Source organism: Erpetoichthys calabaricus, chromosome 7 (assembly GCF_900747795.2).
Source record: "Erpetoichthys calabaricus chromosome 7, fErpCal1.3, whole genome shotgun sequence".
Classification (NCBI taxonomy): domain Eukaryota; kingdom Metazoa; phylum Chordata; class Cladistia; order Polypteriformes; family Polypteridae; genus Erpetoichthys; species Erpetoichthys calabaricus.
In genome coordinates this window covers 75,473,201-75,496,724 of record NC_041400.2, presented here as the reverse complement: position 1 = coordinate 75,496,724, position 23,524 = coordinate 75,473,201, and the positions used below count along the sequence as shown (strand labels likewise).

Below are 23,524 nucleotides of genomic sequence, written 5' to 3'. Positions count from 1 at the left end.
AGATAAAGTTAATTACATTGTTATTATGTTTCACTGGTGAAATCTTGTTTTCCCATTTATCTGGGGAAAAATGCTGGATTCACATGTACCTTTTACGATTTTAAAACCCTTATTCAGTCATTGTTCCTTCCCTTCTCAGAAACTAAGACAGCTTCTTTAGTCTTTATCAGAAACCTTTAGTAAATTCATTTCTTCAACTGAACTTTTATTAACAGCTTTAAGTATAGTTAATTTTGTGCACTTTTATGAAGTCCTTATGATCTTATAAATCCGGTTTCTTGTTTACATGCCATCAACTAAATCAAATAAGTAAAATAAATCTAAATAATGCCTATTGCTTAAGATGTTGGGAGGTATTAAGCTTTTTATATTTTTATTTACAAAATCGCTGTTTGCATACTACGTTCTATAAAGTTTGTCATGGTCAACACCCACCAAAATAAACATCTGCTTTTTAAAACTTTACTTTAAATTATGCATATTTTCACTATAGATTCCATTATTTTACTATGAGCAGATTTGTCAATTTATCTCCATTTATGTGCAATGGAATAGCACTTTCAGTACCACTTGTATCCTAAGTGGATGATGAAAGGTTTGAAAAATGCCGTCCTTTGTTTCTTGCAGCACTGCTATTAAAATTCCATCAAGCCTGAGAGTTTGGTTTATCTTTAAGGCACTTTGTGCTCATAACATGGCTGTTTCTTCTATTTTACCATTATTTAATTCAATGGCATTCCATTTATTGCTCCCATAGCAAAATATACCTAAGATATTTAGCATATTTTATGTTACTAATCATTTTAATTGTTTTATGTTAAAATTTTCTAATCATTATAACTAATCATTACAACTTCTGCTTCCATAAGCTTTTTCAAATATCCTATATACAATTCTTATTACTTTTCACCTTCATATTTTACTCTTTAACAATAACTTCCTGTATTGCTGTAAGTGGATCTACTGTAATTCCCCTCGATGAAGTTCTGTAATTTCTCCTCTAAGGTAAATGATTTCTCATTTACTATTTAGTTTATTGTTGGAATTAAAGTTATTTAATTTGAGCAATAAAATATTTTTCTAGTGCTGTCATATAAAAAAAAATTACTGTAACTTCAGAGATAAAAATATATCTGTATATCTTTCATTATTTATTTATAGGGTGTTTCAAAAGTGATAGGCACTGGTTTTATTTTTGTAATATTCATTTTTATTCTTATCTGAGATTTTTTTTAAATTTTAGAAGGTATGCCATTAAGTAAAAGGAAGAAATGAAAAATATGTTTAACAGAATGTACAAATCTTTTAACATCTGTTGTGCTTATTTATTTGTGTTTTGTATTTAAAATGTATAAATAAAAATAACATCATCTGCTGAGATAAAAACTGTAGTGACCACTGAAAGTAACACTAATAGTAACAAGTAAAAAAAAATATAATAAATAAAACTCCACTGACTGATATTTTACTTATACACACACAAGCTGCCTAATTAAATACACTGTTTCATGATGGTCAAAACTGTTTATATGTACCTTATGCACATTTTGTATATATACACATAAAAATATAAAATCAAGGGGGGGATAAAGGGTTTTTGAGCCTGAACCTGAAAGGGATATTCTGGAATTCTGATTTTGTGAACTGACAAAATTTAACTCCTGTATAATAAAGTTCATCAATTACATGTTTCAAGTATTTGAGGTTTAGAGTGTATGTGTCCTGTTTCAGAACCAAGTCAAAATTTATGCCAAAAGCTGCAAGATTGAGCATTATTGAATTTCAGGTGCAAGACAGCATTATTCCTTCAGATATTTGTTTTTGCCTAGTTAATATTTACTAGGACCAGTCATATGCCACAGTCGACAGATGGGCTGCAAAATTCTGTCAAATAGAATGCGTCTTAAAGATAAGCCAAGGCCTTCCACATTGATAACAGACAAAAAAATGTTGTCCCCATGGCGTGAACTGTAACGGGGAATGGAAAAGTGATTACTCATAAGAAAGTACACACTATAAGGATTATATATACAACAGCTGAAGTCATTCTCCAGGAACAATTAAAATAATCCTAGTCTGTGATTATTAGTTGTTCAGGTTGTTGACTCCTGAAATAAAGCATCATCACACCCAGTATTGCAAGGGGAATCTGAAGCTAATGAATTCATACTGGGAAGCAATTAAACAAGTGTTCCATAACTGTTAAGTGAAACATGAAAATGCCACTATGACCAAACAACTGAGAAAACTGAAGTCTGACAATTTACCATCATCACACAATTTAGATTCTAGGTGAATTTTGATCATGGCACAATTTTTTTATGCGATTGAGAGTATAGTCCATACCCATAAATTATGTTAATATCAGGATGATTTGCTTTGGTATATAAACCAATTAATTAAGAAAAACAGTAAAGGAAAATCTTGCCCACTCCCTTTTTGCTTCACGACAATGCATCTGCTGCAAAAACTACTTTGTGAAACTAAGGACCCTACCACTGCTGCACTTCAAGGAAGCTACAGCAACACCCCTGCCAACCTACTCAACCTTAGGACTTTTAAATTGGCCCTCTATAACCATCCATCTCCAGACATCCTCACATGCCCTGACAGCACATAAAGTAGACAATGGCAAGTGCACTAAAAGTGCCTCAAATAACAAAGACAGAGTAAAACATAATGAGAGAAAGAGGGTCCTGATTGCTAAAGTAACATTTACCTTGATATTATTCAATGGAGGTCACCTCACCCAGCATAGCCTGTTGTGAACAGTACTCTTATTATTCATGTTGCTGATTGGTTTTGTTGTTATATTGGTTATTTCATCACTATTGCTGCATTGACATAGTGCTATAAGAGGAATGACCTTTTGTCAATTTATGAAGGTAATAATCCCTGCTGGACATAATTGATAAAGCCAAAATCATATCAGAAAATAAATTCATAATATATTTAGATGTCTTTATAAATTCAAAAACTATTGCTCAGAAATATACCTTGGTATCACTTAAATTAATTGCAAAACTAAACTATGTTCACACAAATTACATACATCTACTTGTATAAGAAATTATGCAAGAAACTGACATTCCTATGGGGCTCTGCAAGTTTCAGTAAATGAGAAACATTAGGTGTAAAATGGGAAACAACTCTAAATGGGTCACAATACCTATGGTCATACATGTTCATACTAACAGATGCCAAGCTAATTTTGAGCCCCCAATCAATAACAGACTTCCAGTTCATTGGGTTATGTTGGCCTAAGCTTGTTGGAGGAAGAAAAAGCTTTCCTTTTAATTAGGAAGTGTGCTCAGGTGAAACAATTTTTTATCACATAATTGTGTTTGACCTTTTGAAATCATAACGATAACTGAAATCACAAAATGGGCCTGATCAAAACTTTACATACCCTTGAATGTTGGGGCTGATAATATATACACAAGTTGACATGCACAGGTTCAGATTAAAGGTAATTAAGGGAGAGTGTGCACATCTGTAACTTACTTAATTGTAATCAGTGTCTGTTATAAATAGTCCATTTAAATTCATGCAGAGCTGCAGTGACTTTGTGAACTGTCAAAGAACCTACGAGGAAAGGCTATTGAATTGTAAATATCATGAAAAAGATATCCAGAGATCTGTCAGTAGTGTTTCACTAATCCATCCATCCATCTATCCTCTTCCGCTTATCCGAGGTCGGGTTGCGGGGGCAGCAGCTTGAGCAGAGATGCCCAGACTTCCCTCTCCCCGGCCACTTCTTCTAGCTCTTCCGGGAGAATCCCAAGGCGTTCCCAGGCCAGCCGAGAGACATAGTCATTCCAGCGTGTCCTGGGTCTTCCCCGGGGGCCTCCTCCCGGTTAGACGTGCCCGGAACATCTCACCAGGGAGGCGTCCAAGAGGCATCCTGATCAGACGCCCGAGCCACCTCATCTGACTCCTCTCAATGCGGAGGAGCAGCGGCTTTACTCTGAGCCCCTCCTGGATGACTGAGCTTCTCACCCTATCTTTAAGGGAAAGCCCAGACACCCTGCGGAAGAAACTCATTTCAGCCACTTGTATTCGCGATCTCGTTCTTTCGGTCACTACCCATAGCTCATGACCATAGGTGAGGGTAGGAACATAGATGGACTGGTAAATTGAGAGCTTCGCCTTGCGGCTCAGCTCCGTTTTCACCACGACAGACTGATGCAGAGCCCGCTCGTGAACAAGACCCCGAGATACTTGAACTCCTCCACTTGGGGCAGGATCTCGCTACCAACCCTGAGAGGGCACTCCACCCTTTTCCAGCTGAGGACCATGGTCTCGGATTTGGAGGTGCTGATTCCCATCCCAGCCGCTTCACACTCGGCTGCGAACCGATCCAGAGAGAGCTGAAGATCACGGCCTGATGAAGCAAACAGGACAACATCATCTGCAAAAAGCAGTGACCCAATCCTGAGTCCACCAAACCGGAACCCCTCAACGCCCAGGCTGCGCCTAGAAATTCTGTCCATAAAAGTTATGTACAGAATCGGTGACAAAGGGCAGCCCTGGCGGAGTCCAACTCTCACTGGAAACGGGTTCGACTTACTGCCGGCAATGCGGACCAAGCTCTGGCACCGATCATACAGGGACCGAACAGCCCTTATCAGGGGGTCTGGTACCCCATACTCTCGGTACCCCCCACAGGATTCCCCGAGGGACATGGTCGAATGCCTTTTCCAAGTCCACAAAACACATGTAGACTGGTTGGGCAAACTCCTATGCACCCTCCAGGACCCTGCTAAGGGTGTAGAGCTGGTCCACTGTTCCGCGACCAGGACGAAAACCACACTGTTCCTCCTGAATCCGAGGTTCGACTATCTGACAGACCCTCCTCTCCAGGACCCCTGAATAGACTTTTCCAGGGATGCTGAGGAGTGTGATCCCTCTGTAGTTGGAACACACCCTCCGGTCCCCTTTCTTAAAGATGGGGACCACCACCCCAGTCTGCCAATCCAGAGGCACTGTCCCTGATGTCCATGCGATGTTGCAGAGGCGTGTCAACCAAGACAGTCCTACAACATCCAGAGCCTTGAGGAACTCCGGGCGTATCTCATGCACCCCTGGAGCCCTGCCACCAAAGAGTTTTCTGACCACCTCGGTGACCTCAGTCCCAGAGATGGGGGAGCCCACCTCTGAGTCCCTAGGCTCTGCTTCCTCATTGGAAGGCATGTTAGTGGGATTGAGGAGGTCGTCAAAGTACTCCCCCCACCGACCCACAACGTCCCGTGTCGAGGTCAGCAGCGCATCATCACCACCATATACAGTGTTGACACTGCACTGCTTCCCCCTCCTGAGACGCCGGACAGTGGACCAGAATCTCCTCGAAGCCATCCGAAAGTCGTTCTCCATGGCCTCCCCAAACTCTTCCCATACCCGAGTTTTTGCCTCAGCAACCACCAAAGCCACATTCCGCTTGGCCTGCCGGTACCTATCAGCTGCCTCCAGAGTCCCACAGGACAAAAGGGTCCTATAGGACTCCTTCTTCAGCTTGACGGCATCTCTCATAATGACAGTGGACATGTCATTATCTACACCAAGACAGTGTATAAAACCAATCAAGGTTAGTAAGATGTTAAATTATATATCACAGGTTGTAGAGTACAATTCAAGGGAGGTTATGCTTAATTTATGTAATGCACTAGTGAGGCTTCACCTGAAGGCCTGTGTATAGTTTGGTATGTTTATTACAAAAAAGACATAAAAGGGGATAAATCTTTTCAGTTTAAGTAAATAGAGATTAAGAGGTGACATTTTAGAAGTGTTGGCGGCACGGTGGCGCAGTGGGTAGCGCTGCTGCCTCGCAGTTAGGAGATCCGGGTTCGCTTCCTGGGTCTAAGTGTATTGGCGATCCTAAATTGTCCCTAGTGTGTGCTTGGTGTGTGTGTGTGCGCCTTGTGGTGGGCTGGCGCCCTGCCCAGTGTTTGTTTCCTGCCTTGTGCCCTGTGTTGGTTGGGATTGGCACCAGCAGACCCCCATGACCCTGTAGTTAGGATATAGCGGGTTGGATAATGGATGGATGGATGGATTTTAGAAGTGATTAAAAAATGAATGAGACAAGCTCCCTCAACACCTCATTATTAAAACTACTTGGAGATTACAATACTGCCTATTTCATATTAGCTCAGCTGGTGTAAATTTCTGATATGATTCTGAACACCACCTATAAGCTAAATAAGTAATAAAAACCAAAAAAAATTAGATTAATTAAAATCACCTCTGCATTAAAATTCAACTACAAATAAACCAATACACCCCATACTTACCTTCTGCTAGAAATTGATCCTAAGGTCTTTTGATGCATTTTTTCTTTCTCAGCAAATGGAACTTTAGCAATTATTTCTTCAAGGTCAATGGCAGAGTCACAACATCTAAACAACAGAAAAAAAAATCAACTCAAAGAAAAAAATTGGAATTAATCATTAGATATTAATTTATGCCTTACTGATTTTTGTGTTGCTGAAATTTATTTTCTTTACATTAAGGAAACATTTTTTATATGCTGCAACCTTATAAGCTGATATTGTTTATATACAAAAAAAAGGAAAAATAAGAAATAAACATTTTTCACTCATGATTTTCTGTACATAAGGTAAACGTTTTGTTGATGAGCACATTTCAACTTCAGGCTTTTGAATTATGCCTTGATATACAATACGTGCGAAGAATCCCAGTTTGCCCTGTCACCACAAACACTGTTTAAATAGCCTCCATCACTAGCCAATTTTTATTGGAGAGTTGTAAACTCAGTGATGATGGTGGCCATGAAGCTAGCCATAGATGACTTCTGTCAGGGATAACCGTAAAGGGGTTAAAGAAGACTCAATTGGTAATGATGGCTATAATATTTTATTTGGGAAGAAATAAGTCAAAACAATTAAATGAAGATGATCTCAAAAATACAATGTCCACAAAAATCTACAAAATGTTGTACATTGTTATAAGAGAAAATAGTACTGATAGATTTTCTAGTTTATGCTTAATTGCAAAAAGCTGTCTATATAATCCCTCCTCGAACCGCCACCTTATCGTGGTGGAGGGGTTTGCGTGTCCCAATGATCCTAGGAGCTCTGTTGTCCGGGGCTTTATGCCCCTGGTAGGGCCACCCAAGGCAAACTGGTCCTAGGTGAGGGATGAGACAAAGTGCGGTTCAACACAACCTCCTATGATGAATAAAAAATTTGGACGGCGTTTTCCCTCGCCCGGACGCGGGTCACCGGGGCCCCCCTCTGGAGCCAGGCCTGGAGGTGAGACTCGATGGCGAGTGCCTGGTGGCCGGGCTTGCACCCATGGGGCTCGGCTGGGCACAGCCCGAAGAGGCAACGTGGGTCCCCCTTCCCATGGGCTCACCACCTGTGGAAGAGGCCAAGGAGGTTGGGTGCAGTGTGAGTTGGGTGGTGGCTGAAGCCCCGCCTTGGCGGTCCGATCCTCGGCTACAGAAGCTGGCTCTTGGGACGTGGAATGTCACCTCTCTGAAGGGGAAGGAGCCTGAGCTTGTGTGCGAGGTTGAGAGGTTCCGGCTAGATATAGTCGGGCTCACCTCGACACACAGCTTGGACTCTGAAACCAATTTCCTTGAGAGGGGCTGGACTGTGTACCACTCTGGAGTTGCCCCCGGTGAGAGGCGCCGAGCGGGTGTTGGCATACGTATTGCCCCCCCGACTTGGAGCCTGTACATTGGGATTTACCCCGGTGGACGAGAGGGTAACCTCCCTCCGCCTTCAGATGGAGGGACGGGTCCCAACTGTTGTTTGTGTGTATGCACCGAACAGCAGTTCGGAGTACCCACCCTTTTTGGAGTCCCTGGAGGGGGTGCTAGAGGGCATACCTTCTGGGGACTCCCTCATACTGCTGGGAGACCTCAATGCTCATGTGGGCAATGACAGTGAGACATGGAAGGGTGTGATTGGGAGGAATGGTCCCCCCGATCTGAACCCGAGTGGTGTTTTGTTATTGGACTTCTGTGCTCGTCACGGATTGTCCATAACAAACACCATGTTCAAGCATAGGGGTGTTCATATGTGCACTTGGCACCAGGACACCCTAGGCCTCAGTTCGATGATCGACTTTGTGGTCGTGTCGTCAGATTTGCGGCCACATGTCTTGGACACTCGGGTGAAGAGAGGGGCGGAGCTGACAACTGATCACCACCTGGTGGTGAGTTGGCTTCGATGGCGGGGGAAGATGCCGGTCAGGCCTGGTAGGCCCAAACGTGTTGTGAGGGTCTGCTGGGAATGTCTGGCAGAGCCCCCTATCAAAAGTAGCTTCAACTCCCACCTCCGGCAGAACTTCGATCATGTCCCGAGGGAGGTGGGGAACATTGAGTCCAAATGGGCCATGTTCCGTGCCTCTATTGTTGAGGCGGCTGACTGGAGCTGTGGCTGTAAGGTGGTCGGTACCTGTCATGGCGGCAATCCCCGAACCCGTTGGTGGACGCCAGCGGTGAGGGATGCCGTCAAGCTGAAGAAGGAGTCCTACTGGTCCCTTTTGTCCTGTGGGACTCTGGAGGCAGCTAATAGGTACCGCACGCCAAGCGGAATGCGGCTTCGGTGGTTGCTGAGGCAAAAACTCGGGCATGGGAGGAGTTTGGGGAGGCCATGGAGAACGACTTTCGGACGGCTTCGAGGAGATTCTGGTCCACCGTCCGGTGTCTCAGGAGGGGGAAGCAGTGCAGTGTCAACACTGTATATGGTGGGGATGGTGCGCTGCTGACCTCGACTCAGGACGTTGTGGGTCGGTGGGGGGAATACTTTGAAGACCTCCTCAATCCCATTAACATGCCTTCCAATGAGGAAGCAGAGCCTGGGGACTTGGAGGTGGGCTCCCCCATCTCTGGGACTGAGGTCACCGAGGTGGTCAGAAAACTCCTTGGTGGCAGGGCCCCGGGGGTGGATGAGATACGCCTGGAGTTCCTCAAGGCTCTGGATGTTGTAGGGCTGTCTTGGTTGACACGCCTCTGCAACATTGCACGATTGCACGGACATCGGGGAAAGTGCCTCTGGATTGGCAGACCGGGGTGGTGGTCCCCCTCTTTAAGAAGGGGGACCGGAGGGTGTGTTCTAACTACAGAGGGATGGCACTCCTCAGCCTCCCTGGAAAAGCCTATTCGGGGGTTCTGGAGAGGAGGGTCTGTCAGATAGTCGAACCTCGGATTCAGGAGGAACAGTGTGGTTTTTGTCCTGGTCGCGGAACAGTGGACCAGCTCTACACCCTTAGCAGAGTCCTGGAGGGTGCATGGGAGTTTGTCCAACCAGTCTACAAGTGTTTTGTGGACTTGGAAAAGGTGTTCGACCGTGTCCCTCGGGGAATCCTGTGGGGGGTGCTCCGGGAGTATGGGGTACCGGACCCCCTGATAAGGGCTGTTCGGTCCCTGTACAACGGTGTCAGAGCTTGGTCCGTATTGCCGGCAGTAAGTCGAACCCGTTTCCAGTGAGAGTTGGACTCCGCCAGGGCTGCCCTTTGTCAACGATTCTGTTCATAACTTTTATGGACAGAATTTCTAGGCGCAGCCAGGGTGTCGAGGGGGTCCGGTTTGGTGGACTCAGGATTGGGTCACTGCTCTTTGCAGATGATGTTGTCCTGTTTGCTTCATCAGGCCGTGATCTTCAGCTCTCTCTGGATCGGTTCGCAGCTGAGTGTGAAGCGGCTGGGATGGGAATCAGCACCTCCAAATCCGAGACCGTGGTCCTCAGCCGGAAAAGGGTGGAGTGCCCTCTCAGGGTTGGGAGCGAGATCCTGCCTCAAGTGGAGGAGTTCAAGTATCTCGGGGTCTTGTTCACGAGTGAGGGAAGAATGGAGCGGGAGATCGACAGGCGGATTGGTGCGGCGTCCGCAGTGATGCGGGCTCTGCATCGGCCTGTCGTGGTGAAAAAGGAGCTGAGCCGTAAGGCAAAGCTCTCAATTTACCAGTCGATCTATGTTCCTACCCTCACCTATGGTCATGAGCTATGGGTAGTGACCGAAAGAACGAGATCGTGAATACAAGCGGCTGAAATGAATTTCCTCCGCAGGGTGTCTGGGCTCTCCCTTAAAGATAGGGTGAGAAGCTCAGTCATCCGGGAGGGGCTCAGAGTAGAGCCGCTGCTCCTCCGCATCGAGAGGAGTCAGATGAGGTGGCTCGGGCATCTGATCAGGATGCCTCCTGAACGCCTCCCTGGTGAGGTGTTCCAGGCATGTCCAACCGGGAGGAGGCCCCGGGGAAGACCCAGGACACGCTGCAGGGACTATGTCTCCCGGCTGGCCTGGGAATGCCTCGGGATTCTCCCAGAAGAACTAGAAGAAGTGGCCAGGGAGAGGGAAGTCTGGGTATCTCTGCTCAAGCTGCTGCCCCAGTGACCCGACCTCGGATAAGCGGAAGAGGATGGATGGATGGATGTCTATATAAGTAAAACCCCCATTATTACATCAATTTACAGAGGTAGACCCCTTCTTTACTTGTATAGTTTTGTGCCACTTTGTCAATTGCTGCTTTGAATTGCAAAAATAAAGGTTCAAAATGTAAATGCTTTCTTTTGCCAGACTAAAAGTTATTGAGATGCAGTTAAAGCACAATAAACAGTTTATGTATATATAGCCTTTCTTAGTGTATCATATACCAAACAATTAACATGGACTCTTCAATGAGAGAAAAAAATTTACAGAAGCTCAAAGAAAAAAATATAATTATAAACACTATAATAAAAAACAAACAAACAAACAACCACCCTTCAAACACATAAGAAATTGTCAATAACAGGATTGCAGGTGACAGTAAGATGATGAGACGTGTCCAGATGTACCATATGTTTAAAATGATTTACATGTATTACATTTACTATACTATATATACATTTATACATGCTATATATTTACATACTGCATATTTATAAATAAATAATGTGAAGTTAAATGACTCAGTAACCTGCTCATTCATCAACCAAAAACACTATTTCCCATTTAGCTAAAAAGATTAAATTTGGTACTATTGCACATCTAGGTCAGTAGGAATCCACTATGAAAAGACATTTTGATATATAAGAACTACACAAATAGAAAAACTAAATACCCTAATATCTCAAAAATGCCTTGATGGATTTCATTGGAATATGGTGATGTTATAGAAAAAAGAAAATCAGCTGACACGTTTTTTTTTCTTTCAGTATTTGTCAATAAAAATGTTGTAGCAAGGGGGCTATTCTAATGTACTGAGTTATGGACTTGCTGTGTAAGCAAATGAAGGCTGCTGGCAGCACTAGCAATGGGTTGGAAGGAGTACCAAGAAGGCAAAGTTACCTATACAGGAAAAAGAGAAAGGATAAGAGCTGAAGTACTTTTCGATTACATATACTAATATACTAATATACCAACACACTCCCATCCCAAGCTCCTTGATATAATAAAGCAGACACACTCCAAACTCCATGACTAAAATGTCATGTAAAATTTTTAATGCATTGTGAGGGGGAACACAGTTAACACAGTACCTAAGGATATAGTTTCATTTCAACAACTAGATGAGATGATACCACTATAGTAAGTCAAGTCAAGTCGGGGAGCATAAACTGGTATATTGCGTTGCGGCACCCACTACACCACGAAACAACTCGGGATCCTGGTTTGCAACCCCCCAGGCAGATACGCGGTCCAGTCCCACCCTCCGGTAATGACCCTCTATCTGCCGCAGCCAGGTGTTACGTGGACGACTCCTTGGTCTGGTCCACCCACTCAGGTCCCCAACAATGAGGATCTTACGAGCTGGATCACCCTCGAGGAAAAATGCCACATGGCCGTAGTGCCGTAACTGACGCTCCCTCACAATGCAGGTAATGTGCCTCATTTGGGACTCCATGAGCAACCGCTCATTCGACACAAAGTCAAACCAACGGTACCCAAGGATTTTCCGGAGAGACGCAGTACCAAAGGAGTCCAGTCTTCATATCAGGTCACTGGATAACATCCAGGTCTCGCAACCATATAGCAAGACAGGAAGCACCAGGACTCTAAAGACTTGGATCTTCGTCCTTTTGCATAGATATCGGGAGTGCCACACACCTCTTTCCAGCGACCTCATGACCCCCCATGCTCTCCCAATCCGTCTACTGACTTCATAGGAAGAGTCACCAGAGACATGAATGTCACTGCCAAGGTAAGTAAACCTCCCAACAAGGTCAACACTCCCTCTGCAAACAGACACACTGCTGATGGCCGTGCCAAGAGATCATTAAAGGCCTGGATCTTGATTTTTATCCAGGACACTCACAAGCCCAGACACTCAGACTCCTCGCTCAGTCTCTCAAGCGCCCTGATCACAGCCTCCATTGACTCCGTGAAAATCACAGCATCGTCAGCAAAGTCAAGATCCGTGAACCTTTCTTCACCAACAGATGCCCCACAGCCGCTGGACCCCATGATCTTGCCCAACACCCAGTCCATAGAAAGCATTGAACAGTGTAGGAGCAAGAACACACCCCTGATGAACCACAGAATCAACTGGGAAAAACGCAGAGGTCCTGCCTCCACACTGCACAGCACTCACAGTACCAGTGTACAGGCTGGCCAAGATATCCAGCAACCTTGAGGGGATCCTGCAAATCCTCAGGATGTCCCACAAGGCAGCTCAATCAACTGAGTCGAACGCTTTGCGAAAATCGGCAAAGGCTGCAAAGAAACTCTGCCGATATTCGTGTTTGCGCTCCATGAGAACCCTCAGTGCCAGGATATGGTCGATGGTAGACTTCTTAGGCGTAAAACCAGACTGTTCTGGTTGCTGGTAGGTCAGCAAGTGATCACGGATCCTATTGAGGACGACCCTGGCAAGGACCATACCCAGCACCGAGAGCAGTGTTATCCCCCTGTAGTTGCTGCAATCCAGGCGATCACTCTTCCCTTTCCAGATAGGGACGACAAGTCCTGTTTTCTAGTCAGTTGGGATGATGCCAGTCTCCCAAATGGAAGCAAAGATTGCTTGCAATGCCAGGAGGACAGCCTTACCACCAGCCTGCAGAAATTCACCCTGGATACCACAGATCCCTGCAGCCTTCCACCCCCAGCTCCACCAAGGGCTGGTTCACTTCCTGTGCAATCTCAGTGAGATTGGGTGGTTCACAGCTAATTGGAGGATCAGCCTCAAGAACCGTGGACCAGAGATATCAAATGTCCTAGCTGGAGAATCAGCTTTGAACAGCTGCTCAAAGTAGCCAGTCCAGCGGATCACAACTGCAGTGTCATCCGTAAGGACTGTTCCATCAGCTGCCCTGACTGCGACTCTCCAAGGAACAGATTCACATGTGCGTAATGCTTCGATTCCTCTGTAAGCAGGACGTGGGTCACTAGACCACAGATGGTGTGTCACTTGCTCAAAGATTCCTCTAACAAACGCCTCCTTATCTGCCCTCAGAGCCTCACAGCCGTCCCACTCTGTTCCCGTTACAGACCAGAGTTGCCATTGATCCGTGCGCTGCGACTCCTCTCAATGATATCCAGGGTGCCCTGCAAGATGAAACACCTTCTTCTGGGAACACCAGTAACACCAACACAACCCTCAGCAACTTTTACGGTCTTGTCACGGAAGGTCTCCCACATCACATTATGATCGGCAGTCGCACCCAAATCTGAAAGTTCCTCACACAATCTGTGTGCAAACTCATTAGAAACAGCCTGGTCTTGGAATCTGGCCAAGACCAGGCTCATTTTCCTAGTAGGTGGTAACCAACTGGACCTAAGCTGGATCCTAAGAGTAGCAACAGCAAGTCTGTGATCAGAATTCGCAAACTGGACACTTCTGTAGACCCTGCAGTTTTGCAAGAGCCTCCAGCATCTGCCCACGAGGATGTGATCGATCTCCTTCACTGCACCACCAGTATTGGAATACCAAGTCCAAAGATGCGGTTCAGGGCGCTGGAACCAGGATCCAGCGATTTGCAGCCCCTGACCTTTTGCAAAGTCAAGGAACATGGAGCCACTTTCACCACGGTCACCAGACCCATGGGGACCGAGACAATCCTCATAGCCAGCCCTGTCAGTGCCAGTGGCTGAACTGAAGTCACCCATGACCAAAGAAGTATCACCTCATGGACACCCATCAACCACCGAGTAAAGCTGCAAATAAAATGTCTCCCTCACCGAGACATTGCTCACCGCAGTTGGAGCATACACTGAGACAACAGACAAGGCACCCAGAGAGTGCCATAGTCCAAGTCTCATAATACGCTCGTTGAAAGGAGTGACATCAGACACCATTGGAAGAAGCCAATCCGCTACAGCAACAGCTACTCTCCATGGATGACAGCCATCAGACCGACCAGACCAATAAAAGTCCCCGGTCTGTGCACCTCAGAGAGTGCCGCCACTGAAATGCGGAGTTTACGCAGCTCCTCTGACAGCAGAGGAAGATGATCATTTTGCTGGAGAGACAAGACGTTCCATGCGCCCACCCATATGGGCTACCTAAAATTGGGACCTGAGTGCTACCGTGCAGCGGGCGACGCCTCAGCACCACACCAGTTCCGATCCCCAACAGACCTGACCCTATTGGCTCTCCAACAGTTTCGACTCTTCTAGGGATGGGGCTCCAGAGGGCTTTCCCCATGCCCTTCATGATGCGAGCAGCCTTCCTATGGGCGGCTGCAGCAGAGCTACTCCTGCGGAGAGCAAAAAGGAGATCCTTTCTGTAGTCTCAGAGCTTTGTGAAGTTTTTTTTACGGTGGCTGGAGTGTCAATCCTGCCACCAACCCCCATGATTTTCCTGCAAGTTGGAGGACCGTTTGCAGGGCCGGATGCAGCTTAACGTCATACCCAGGACAGGCTTTCTTTTGCCAGACTAAAAGTTATTGAGATGCAGTTAAAGCACAATAAAAAGTTTATGTATAAACAACCCCCAAATTAAAAGGTTCAATTTAATGCATTGACTAAATGTGCCAGGGCTGTGGAGTCGGCAAACTCCTAAAAAATTTAAATTTATTACTCAACACACAGTCATTAATGTCTAAATCGCTGGCAACAAAAGTGAGTACACCCCTCAGTGAAAAATGTCCAAATTGGCTGTGTGTTTAATTATTTTGAGGGTACAGCAAATTTACACTGTTATACAAGCTGTACACGGACTACTTAACATTGTATCAAAGTGTCATATCTTCAGTGTTGTCCCATGAAAAGATATAATAAAATACTTACAAAAATGTGAGGGGTGTACTCACTTTTGTGGGATACTGTATGCAGGTGATTAACGAGGCTATTGACAACTACATTTACAATGACTGAACAATTAAACAGATTACAATATCGCATCGGTCATCATGTGGGTAAAAATGGGCCGCATTCCTCAGTAGAGAAGCAGGTTAAGGTCAAAAAGTATGAGACCGAAACAAACTCTACCCAACAAGCAAATAATGATTACCACACTGTGGACATTCCTCAAAGAGGCCCTCATGCTGCACCATCTCAAAATCCCACTAAAGTCAATCTACAGAAAAGGACAAAGGAAGAGTATAAAGAAGTTATAGAAGCCTTCTACACTGCTTCCCTCAAACCAAAACCATCCATAATTATTATTTTTTTTTTTTTTTTTATAATTTTATTGAAACTACACAACATTCCATACAAATAGATCAATTTTACAAGAATAGGATTGAAAACAAATCAACCCCCACCCCAGCAGAAAAAAACTTAAACCTAGTAAAAATAAGTAAATAGTTAAATTAATAAGTGAATATAGTTAAATGGAGAAGAAAAAGAAATGGGGAGAGAATCTGCTTCCTCTGTGCTTTAAAAGCTTATTCTAAAATGTTATTGATTAGATCCTGCCAGGTTTTGAAAAATTTCTGCACAGATCCTGTGAGAATTTGATTTTTTCCAATTTCAAATAATATATAACATCAGTTACCCACTGACTTAAAAGAGGAGAGTTAGACTTATCTTGCTAAACTGGAAGAATCCTATGTGCCAATAGTGTAGTAAAGGCAATCACACTTTGTTTGTCCTTCTCCACTTTAAGCCCATCTGGGAGTACACCAAACACAGCTGTTAATGGATTAGGAGGGATTGTGACACCAAGGCTGTCTGAAAGGCATTTAAAAAATTTGGTCCAGAATGATGTTAATTTGGTGCAGGCCCAAAACATGTGACCCAGTGAGGCTGGAACTTGATTGCAGCGTTCGCAGGTTGGATCTTGCCCTGGAAACATTTTGGACCAAAACGAGACAGATGTGCTCGATATATAATTTTGAGTTGAGTAATTGTACTCTTTGCGCATATGGAATTCTCTGTACTGCTACCTTCCACTCCTTTTCTCAGATGCTGAGTGAGGGATCCTTTTCCTACTGTCCTCTTGGGTCTTTGAAATGGAAGTACCATCCATAATTCAAGGCAACTATGACATCTGGTTTGCCAATAACCCCACAAACAGACTGAACCTAGATGCCTACAAACTAGCAAATGTCTGCCATTATATCATCTATAAGAAAAGACTCACCAAAATGGAGCTGACAACCATCCAAAACGTAATGAAACAGATGTGAACACAGGCCCAGAAGAGAAAAATGAAGAAACGAGTCAAGAAAATGAAAAAATTAATGAGTCAGGCAACCAAGAACCACCAAACAAGGATACACAAAATAAAATGAATGCAATGATAGGAAGCAAACCTAAAAAAAATGAAATAGCCAAAGACACTGCAACAGTTCAGAGACCACAACTCCTAAAGATAAAAAGTGATCAGCACTCAAAATTAGCCATAGAAATAGCAAAGTGATCAGCCCAAGAAAAGACCAACTCCTAGAAATACTATCCCTCACAGATATTAATCACCTACTCCTTGTAGCTGCCCTCTGCTATTACTGAATCAAAAGGCATTAAATAAAAGAGGATGTACAGACCAAGAAAAGACAATCAACCAAAATGGAAAAAGAAAACTGAATTCAAAATACACAAAATCAAGGGAATATATCTACACTAGGGCGGCACGGTAGCGCTGCTGACTTGCTGTTAGGAGACCCGGGTTCGCTTCCCGGGTCCTCCCTGCATGGAGTTTGCATGTTCTCCCCATGTCTGCGTGGGTTTCCTCCGGGTACTTTGGTTTCCTCCCACAGTCCAAAGACATGCAGGTTAGGTGGATTGGCGATTCTAAATTGTCCCTAGTGTGTGCTTGGTGTGTGTGTGTGTATGCGCCCTGCCGGGGTTTGTTTCCTGCCTTGCGTCCTGTGTTGGCTGGATGGATCGATATATCTACACTAAATGAGAACAAAAATGAGAAACCAGGTAAAGAAAAAACGAAAATGAACATGATTCAAGAAGTACAACATGAAATAAAAATACAAAAAACCAACAGCCACTGAATAATTGAAACAACAACTACAAGCAAAAGATCGACAAATGAAAAAGTTCAATAAGAGGCAGAAGTTCTTTCACCAGAGCAAAACTTACAAAGAATACTCTTAGAAATTCTATAGAGAACTTGGGAAAAAGTCCACTGAGATCAAAGAACCCTCTAAATTTGATGAACTACAGAACATCTGGAGCAATGTCTGGGATATAAAATAAGTTGCAACACAAACGCTGAATGGATTGGGCAAATAGAAACAGATAACATCCAAACCAACCAACAAGAATGGCCACAAATATTGTAACCCTAGAAGTAACAAAAATGGCAATACAGAAGTCCACTAACTGGAGAGCCCCGGGAATGGTGGGATAGCAAACTTCTGGATCAAAAACTTTCTATCCTTACATTAAGATCTGACAGATGCCTACAATGGGTGCATCAGCAACCCAGACACCTGCCCAGAAAGGCTCACAACGAAGACACCAAAAATCCTAAACTCTGTCACCCTATGAAATGTTTCTCTACAATCAATAAGATCTTAATATCTGTCATCACCCAGAGAGTTTATAAACATCTGGAAGAAAATAACCTAATTCCCATGGAACAAAAAAGGATGTCAAAAAGGAAGCTATGACTGCAATGGCAAGTTTTTAATAAACAGGGCCATTACTGAGCAAGTGAAAATGAGAAAGAAAAACCTGATAACATCCTGGATAGACTAGAAGAAGACGCTTGACTCTGTACCCGATGACTGGTTATTGAAATGCCTTGACATCTTCAAAATATCACTAATACTCAGCCAGTTTTTAACAGTAAATATCTGAAACCGATCAACATCAATATTAGCATATTTCAAGGAGATTCTCTCTCTCCTAATTTTTTTGCATAGTTCTCCCTCCATTATCCTATCTCCTGAACAATACCAGCTATGGCTATACAACAGGCTCATTAACCATTAATGAACTAATCTATATTGATGATCTGACAAACATTTGCCAAGAATGACCATGAATAAACTAGCCTTTTAACCATCATAAAAGGCTATAGTGACGACATCAAAATGGAGTTCAGACTAGACTAATGTGCCAAACCCACAATGAAAAAGAGAAAACGTACCACCACCAAAAAAATCCACATTGATTTAGACATCATCATCCAAGACCTAGAGCATGAAGGCACATACACATACCTGGGAGTGAATGAAGTGGACAGGATAAAAAATACCAAAATGAAAGAAAAGATCAGAAAGGAGTACTATCAAAGAATACAAATGGTAACAAAATCTGAACTCATTGCTATCAACTGAATAGAAGCCATCAACACCCTGGCTATACCAGTTATAACTTTCAGCTTCAACATTGTCATTTGGAAACTAGAAAAGATCAGAAAACAGAAAAACAAGAAACATACTCACCTTAGAAAGGATGCACTACCCAAAATCAGAAACGAGGGTGGCATAGGGCTAATCCAAATGGAACCCCACTTACAAAGTTTATAACAACAGGCCTAGGCACTTTCGTTAACACCAAAAATGACCCCCTCGTCAAGATTGCTACAGAGCATGAAAAGCAAAAAAAGAAAAAGTACTCCATAGCTAGCCAAGCAGCAATCTTCAGAAGAGAATTCCTCACTGAAACACCACATCCTCTAAATTAAGATCTAACTATACACACACAAAAAGTCATACAAAAAGCAAAGCATTACGCCCAAGAACAAATGAAACAAAAATGGAAAGAGAAACAAATGCATAAGCAATACCCAAAAAAAACCTGGAAAAAAAGTTATAGAGAAAGAGGACTTTGCCATTGCTGCCCAAGACCAAGTCATCAAGACCAACTACTACCAGAGCAAAATCCTCAAAGATAGCACAGAGCTAGAGTGTAGGATATGTGGTCAATTCCAGAAAATCATTGACCATATTGTGGCAGGATGTCCTGAACTGGTGAAAACTGAATACCTTCATAGACACAATAAGGCTGCCATATACAGTCATACAAAAAAGTTTGGGAATCCCTGTTAATTCTTTTAATTTTTGTTTATCATTGGCTGAGCTTTCAAACTTCAACTTCCTTTTAATATATGACATGTCTTATGGAAACAGTAGTATTTCAGCAGTGACATTAAGTTTATTGGATTAATAGAAAATGTGAAATACGCATCATAACAAAATTAGATAGGTGCTTAAATTTGGGTACCCCAAAAGAGATATTACATCAATACTTAGTTGAGATTCCTTTTACAAATATAACAGCCTCTAGACGCCTCCTATAGCCTTTGATGAGTGTCTGGATTCTGGATGCAGGTATTTTTGACCATTCTTCCATATAAAATCTCTCCAGTTCAGTTAAATTTGATGGCTGTCGAGCATGGACAGCCTGCTTCAAATCATCCCATAGATTTTCAATGATATTCAAGTCAGGGGACTGTGATGGTCATTCCAGAACATTGTACTTCTCCCTCTGCATGAATGATTTCGAACTGTGTTTTGGGTCATTGTCTTGTTGGCATATCCAACCCCTGCATAACTTCAACTTTGTGACTGAAAACATTATCCTTTGAACATTATCCTGAAGAATTTGTTGATATTGAATTCATCTGACCCTCGACTTTAACAAGAGCCCCAGTCCCTGAACTAGCCACACAGCATGATGGAACCTCCACCAAATTTGACAGTAGGTAGCAGGTGTTTTTCTTGGAATGTGGTGTTCTTCTTCCGCCATGCAAAGCGCTTTCTGTTATGACCAAATAACTACATTTTTGTCTCATCAGTCCAAAGCACTTTGTTCCAAAATTAATCTGGCTTGTCTAAATGAGCATTTGCATACAACAAGTGACTCTGTTTGTGGTGCGAGTGCAGAAAGGACTTCTTTCTCATCACTTTGCCATACAGGTGTTCTTTGTGCAAATTGCGCTGAATTGTAGAACGATGTACAGATACACCATCTGCAGCATGATGTTCTTGCAGGTCTTTGGGGGTGATCTGTGGGTTGTCTGTAACCATTCTCACAATCCTGCGCATATGCTACTCCTGTATTTTTCTTGGCCTGCCAGACCTGGGTTTAACAGCAACTGTGCCTGTGGCCTTCCATTTCCTGATTACATTCCTTACAGTTGAAACTGACAGTTTAAACCTCTGAGATAGCTTTTTGTAGCCTTCCCCTAAACCATGATACTGAACAATCTTTGTTTTCAGATCTTTTGAGAGTTGCTTTGAGGATCCCATGCTGTCACCCTTCAAAGGAGAGTCAAAGGGAAGCACAACTTGCAAATGACCACCTTAAATACCTTTTCTCATGATTGAACATACCTGTCTATGAAGTTCAAGGCTTAACGAGCTAATCCAACCAATTTGGTGTTGTAAGTAATCAGTATTGAGCAGTTACATGCATTCAAATCAGCAAAATTACAAGGGTACCCAAATTTTTGCACAGCCAGTTTTTCACAATTGATTTAATTTCATACACCTAAATACTGCTTCACTAAAAATCTTTGTTTGGAAAACACCCTAGTACTCAGGTGTTCCTAGAAAATGAAAGACATACCAACCACTGTTATCTTTTTTGTTGAAAGTAAATTATTATGCAGGCTGAGAGGGGTTCCCAAACTTTTTCATATGACTGTACTTGCACTGGACATTCGCAAAGAATTCAACATCAACACAAACTCATGAGCCCCAAACAGTAATAGAAAAAGATAACATCACAATCCTATATGACATGTCAATACAGACAGATCATGAGATAAAGGCTAATAGACCAGGCATCGTCATTAAGAATAAAAAAGAAAAAAGCTGCCTACTAATTGATACAGTATGTAAAATCCAAATGAAAGAAACACTTAAGTAAAATTAACCAAAAAACTGTCAAAATATAAAGACCTTGAAATCAAAATTGGAATGAATGGAAGGAATGAAAGCCACAACAATACTAATAAGTGATAGGAGCCCTTGGACTTAAAAAGAAAGGAATGGAGAAATATACCCAACTGATCCCAGGTAACATCAAAATACAAGAAGTACAGAAGATCACACTACAGTACAGTCTTGATTATCTGAGTCCCGATTTACTGAGGTTCCATATTATCTGAGGTACAGATACTTATATTGTGGCTGTACCAAACCAGTTCAACTCAAGCAAATGAACGTCGGAATTCGGCACTTGATTCAATCTTCATATTCACGGGGATTCACAGCACTATTTTATCCATACATTGTCACAAACTGATTAACTTTTTAACAAGGATCGGATTAATCCATAACTGCCTAAAATTCTTTGTGCGGCCGGGTCATTTCATACAAAGTGTGTATTTTTCTCACTCACGCACTCAATGCCGCTTATCACCGGAAATCGCCTTCAATGTGGCTGTAGCCTCAGTCGTCAACTGTAGTGTGTTAATTAAGCTGCAGTTCTATGTACAGTAGGTTGTATTTTTTCATGAAATTTTTTTTTATTCTATTCAAGTTTTAATGTTATTAAGACACAAAGTAAAAGTTATCATGAATGGGAAGTGGAAGCATGTTGTTGTGCCCTTAGAGGTGAAGTGGAATGTGATTAAGCGCTTGGATAAGGGCGAAACAATAAAAAAAGTGGCTAGTGACTTGGGTGTTGGTGAAGTGATAGTAGGTGACTGGAAGAGAAAGAGAGTGGAAATTGAAAAATGGTGTTTAGAAAGAGGTTCGGTAAGATGTGAAAATATGGAAAGAAAAACAATGAAGAAAGGAGAATTTGAAAAAACCCGCAAGCTCAGTTTTTGTGGTTTAGTCAGATCAGAGAAAAAGGCAGCCCAATTTCTGGACCGATATTACAAGCAAAGGCTTTAAAATTTCATAAGTATTTCAAAGAAGGGGAAGAAGAATTCATGGCTAGTGCTGGTTGGTTGGACTGGTGGAAAAAAAGGTTTGGAGTTAAGATAGTTAAACATTACTGGGGAGAAACTGTCAGCTTGTACTAAAGAAATAAGAAGGGTTTACCGCTAAAGTGGCGAAGATTAAAGAGGAAGAAGAGTTTAAGTCACAATCAAATTTACAACTGTGATGAAACGGGCATAAATTATAAAATGCTTCCAACCAAAACACTTGCAGCAAAGAGAGAGTGATGGTATTGGCCTGTTCAAATGCATCAGGTAGGCATAAACTTAAATTAATTCTCATAGGAAAATCAAAGAAACCCAGAGCCTTAAAAAAATGTAAATTTAAATAATCTGCCAGTTAACTACAGAAACAAAAGATGTGCATGGTTGGATTCAATGTTGTTTAAATAATGGTTTCATGAAGACTTTGTTCCCAGCGTATAAAATTTTTTGAACGAGAAAAAGTTTCTACATAAAACGCTTCTAATACTAGATAATGCTCCATCCCACCCAGATGAAAGCAAACTAGTTTTTGGTGACATCAGGGCTCATTTTTTGCCTCCTAATGTCACTTCAGTTTTTCAGCGCCTAGACCAAGGTGTACTGGAGACTTTGAAATGAAACTACAGACGGCAACTTTTAAAAAATCTCCTTGAAGACCTTGAGAATGGCAAAAGTGTTACTGAGAGCGTTAAAAAAAATGAACATAAAAGATGTTATTTACTGGTTGGCGGAAGCATGGGACAATATAAAATCATCCACTCTGAATAAATGCTGGAACAATATATTGTGCTCCCAAAATGAAACCAGCCAGAAGGAGATGGCGAATGAAGGTGAAACTGCTAAGGAAACACTTTTTGAATTAGCCAAAATCCTTCCTGTTTCGGAGGCACTCACTACAAGCAATATTGAAGAGTGGATGAATGATGATGAACAGCAGGAATGACTGATGGCATATGATAGTGAAATTATTGAATGAAGGAAAAGATGAAAGTGATGATGGGGAGGACGAAGACAGTACAAAAGTTGTAGAAAAAATATCACATACGGAAGGTCTACATGCTATCGAGACGGCTCTCCGGTATGTCGAACAACAGGAAGATACCATGCCTGCTGATCTTTGCTGCTGCGTTCCGTAGGCGCCTCAGCAACATAAGAAGCAAGGAAAAGCAGCTAAACAAATGACGGACAGAGACTTTTTTGGAAAAGTCTAGAAGAATAATTTTAAAAGTGAGTATGAAAGAAGTTAGATCGCCACAATCTTAAACCAGATATAAATTTAGTGTAATTAATTTTTGGTTGTTTTATCAGGTTTTTAATGTAATATTTTATTTGTTTAAACTGCAGGATACCATACCT

General features: G+C 42.7%; 1 protein-coding gene across 3 annotated transcripts in view; it reads right to left on the bottom strand.

The window, feature by feature from the left end:
* kiaa1328 (KIAA1328 ortholog) overlaps positions 1-23,524 on the bottom strand; it is a 427,478-nt gene that overhangs the window by 174,756 nt on the left and 229,198 nt on the right. For all 3 annotated transcript variants that reach the window (XM_051930087.1, XM_051930086.1, XM_051930088.1), the window contains one exon: positions 6,288-6,392. In XM_051930087.1, the coding sequence (XP_051786047.1) occupies positions 6,288-6,392 (105 nt within the window). The remainder of the gene's footprint in view (positions 1-6,287; positions 6,393-23,524) is intronic.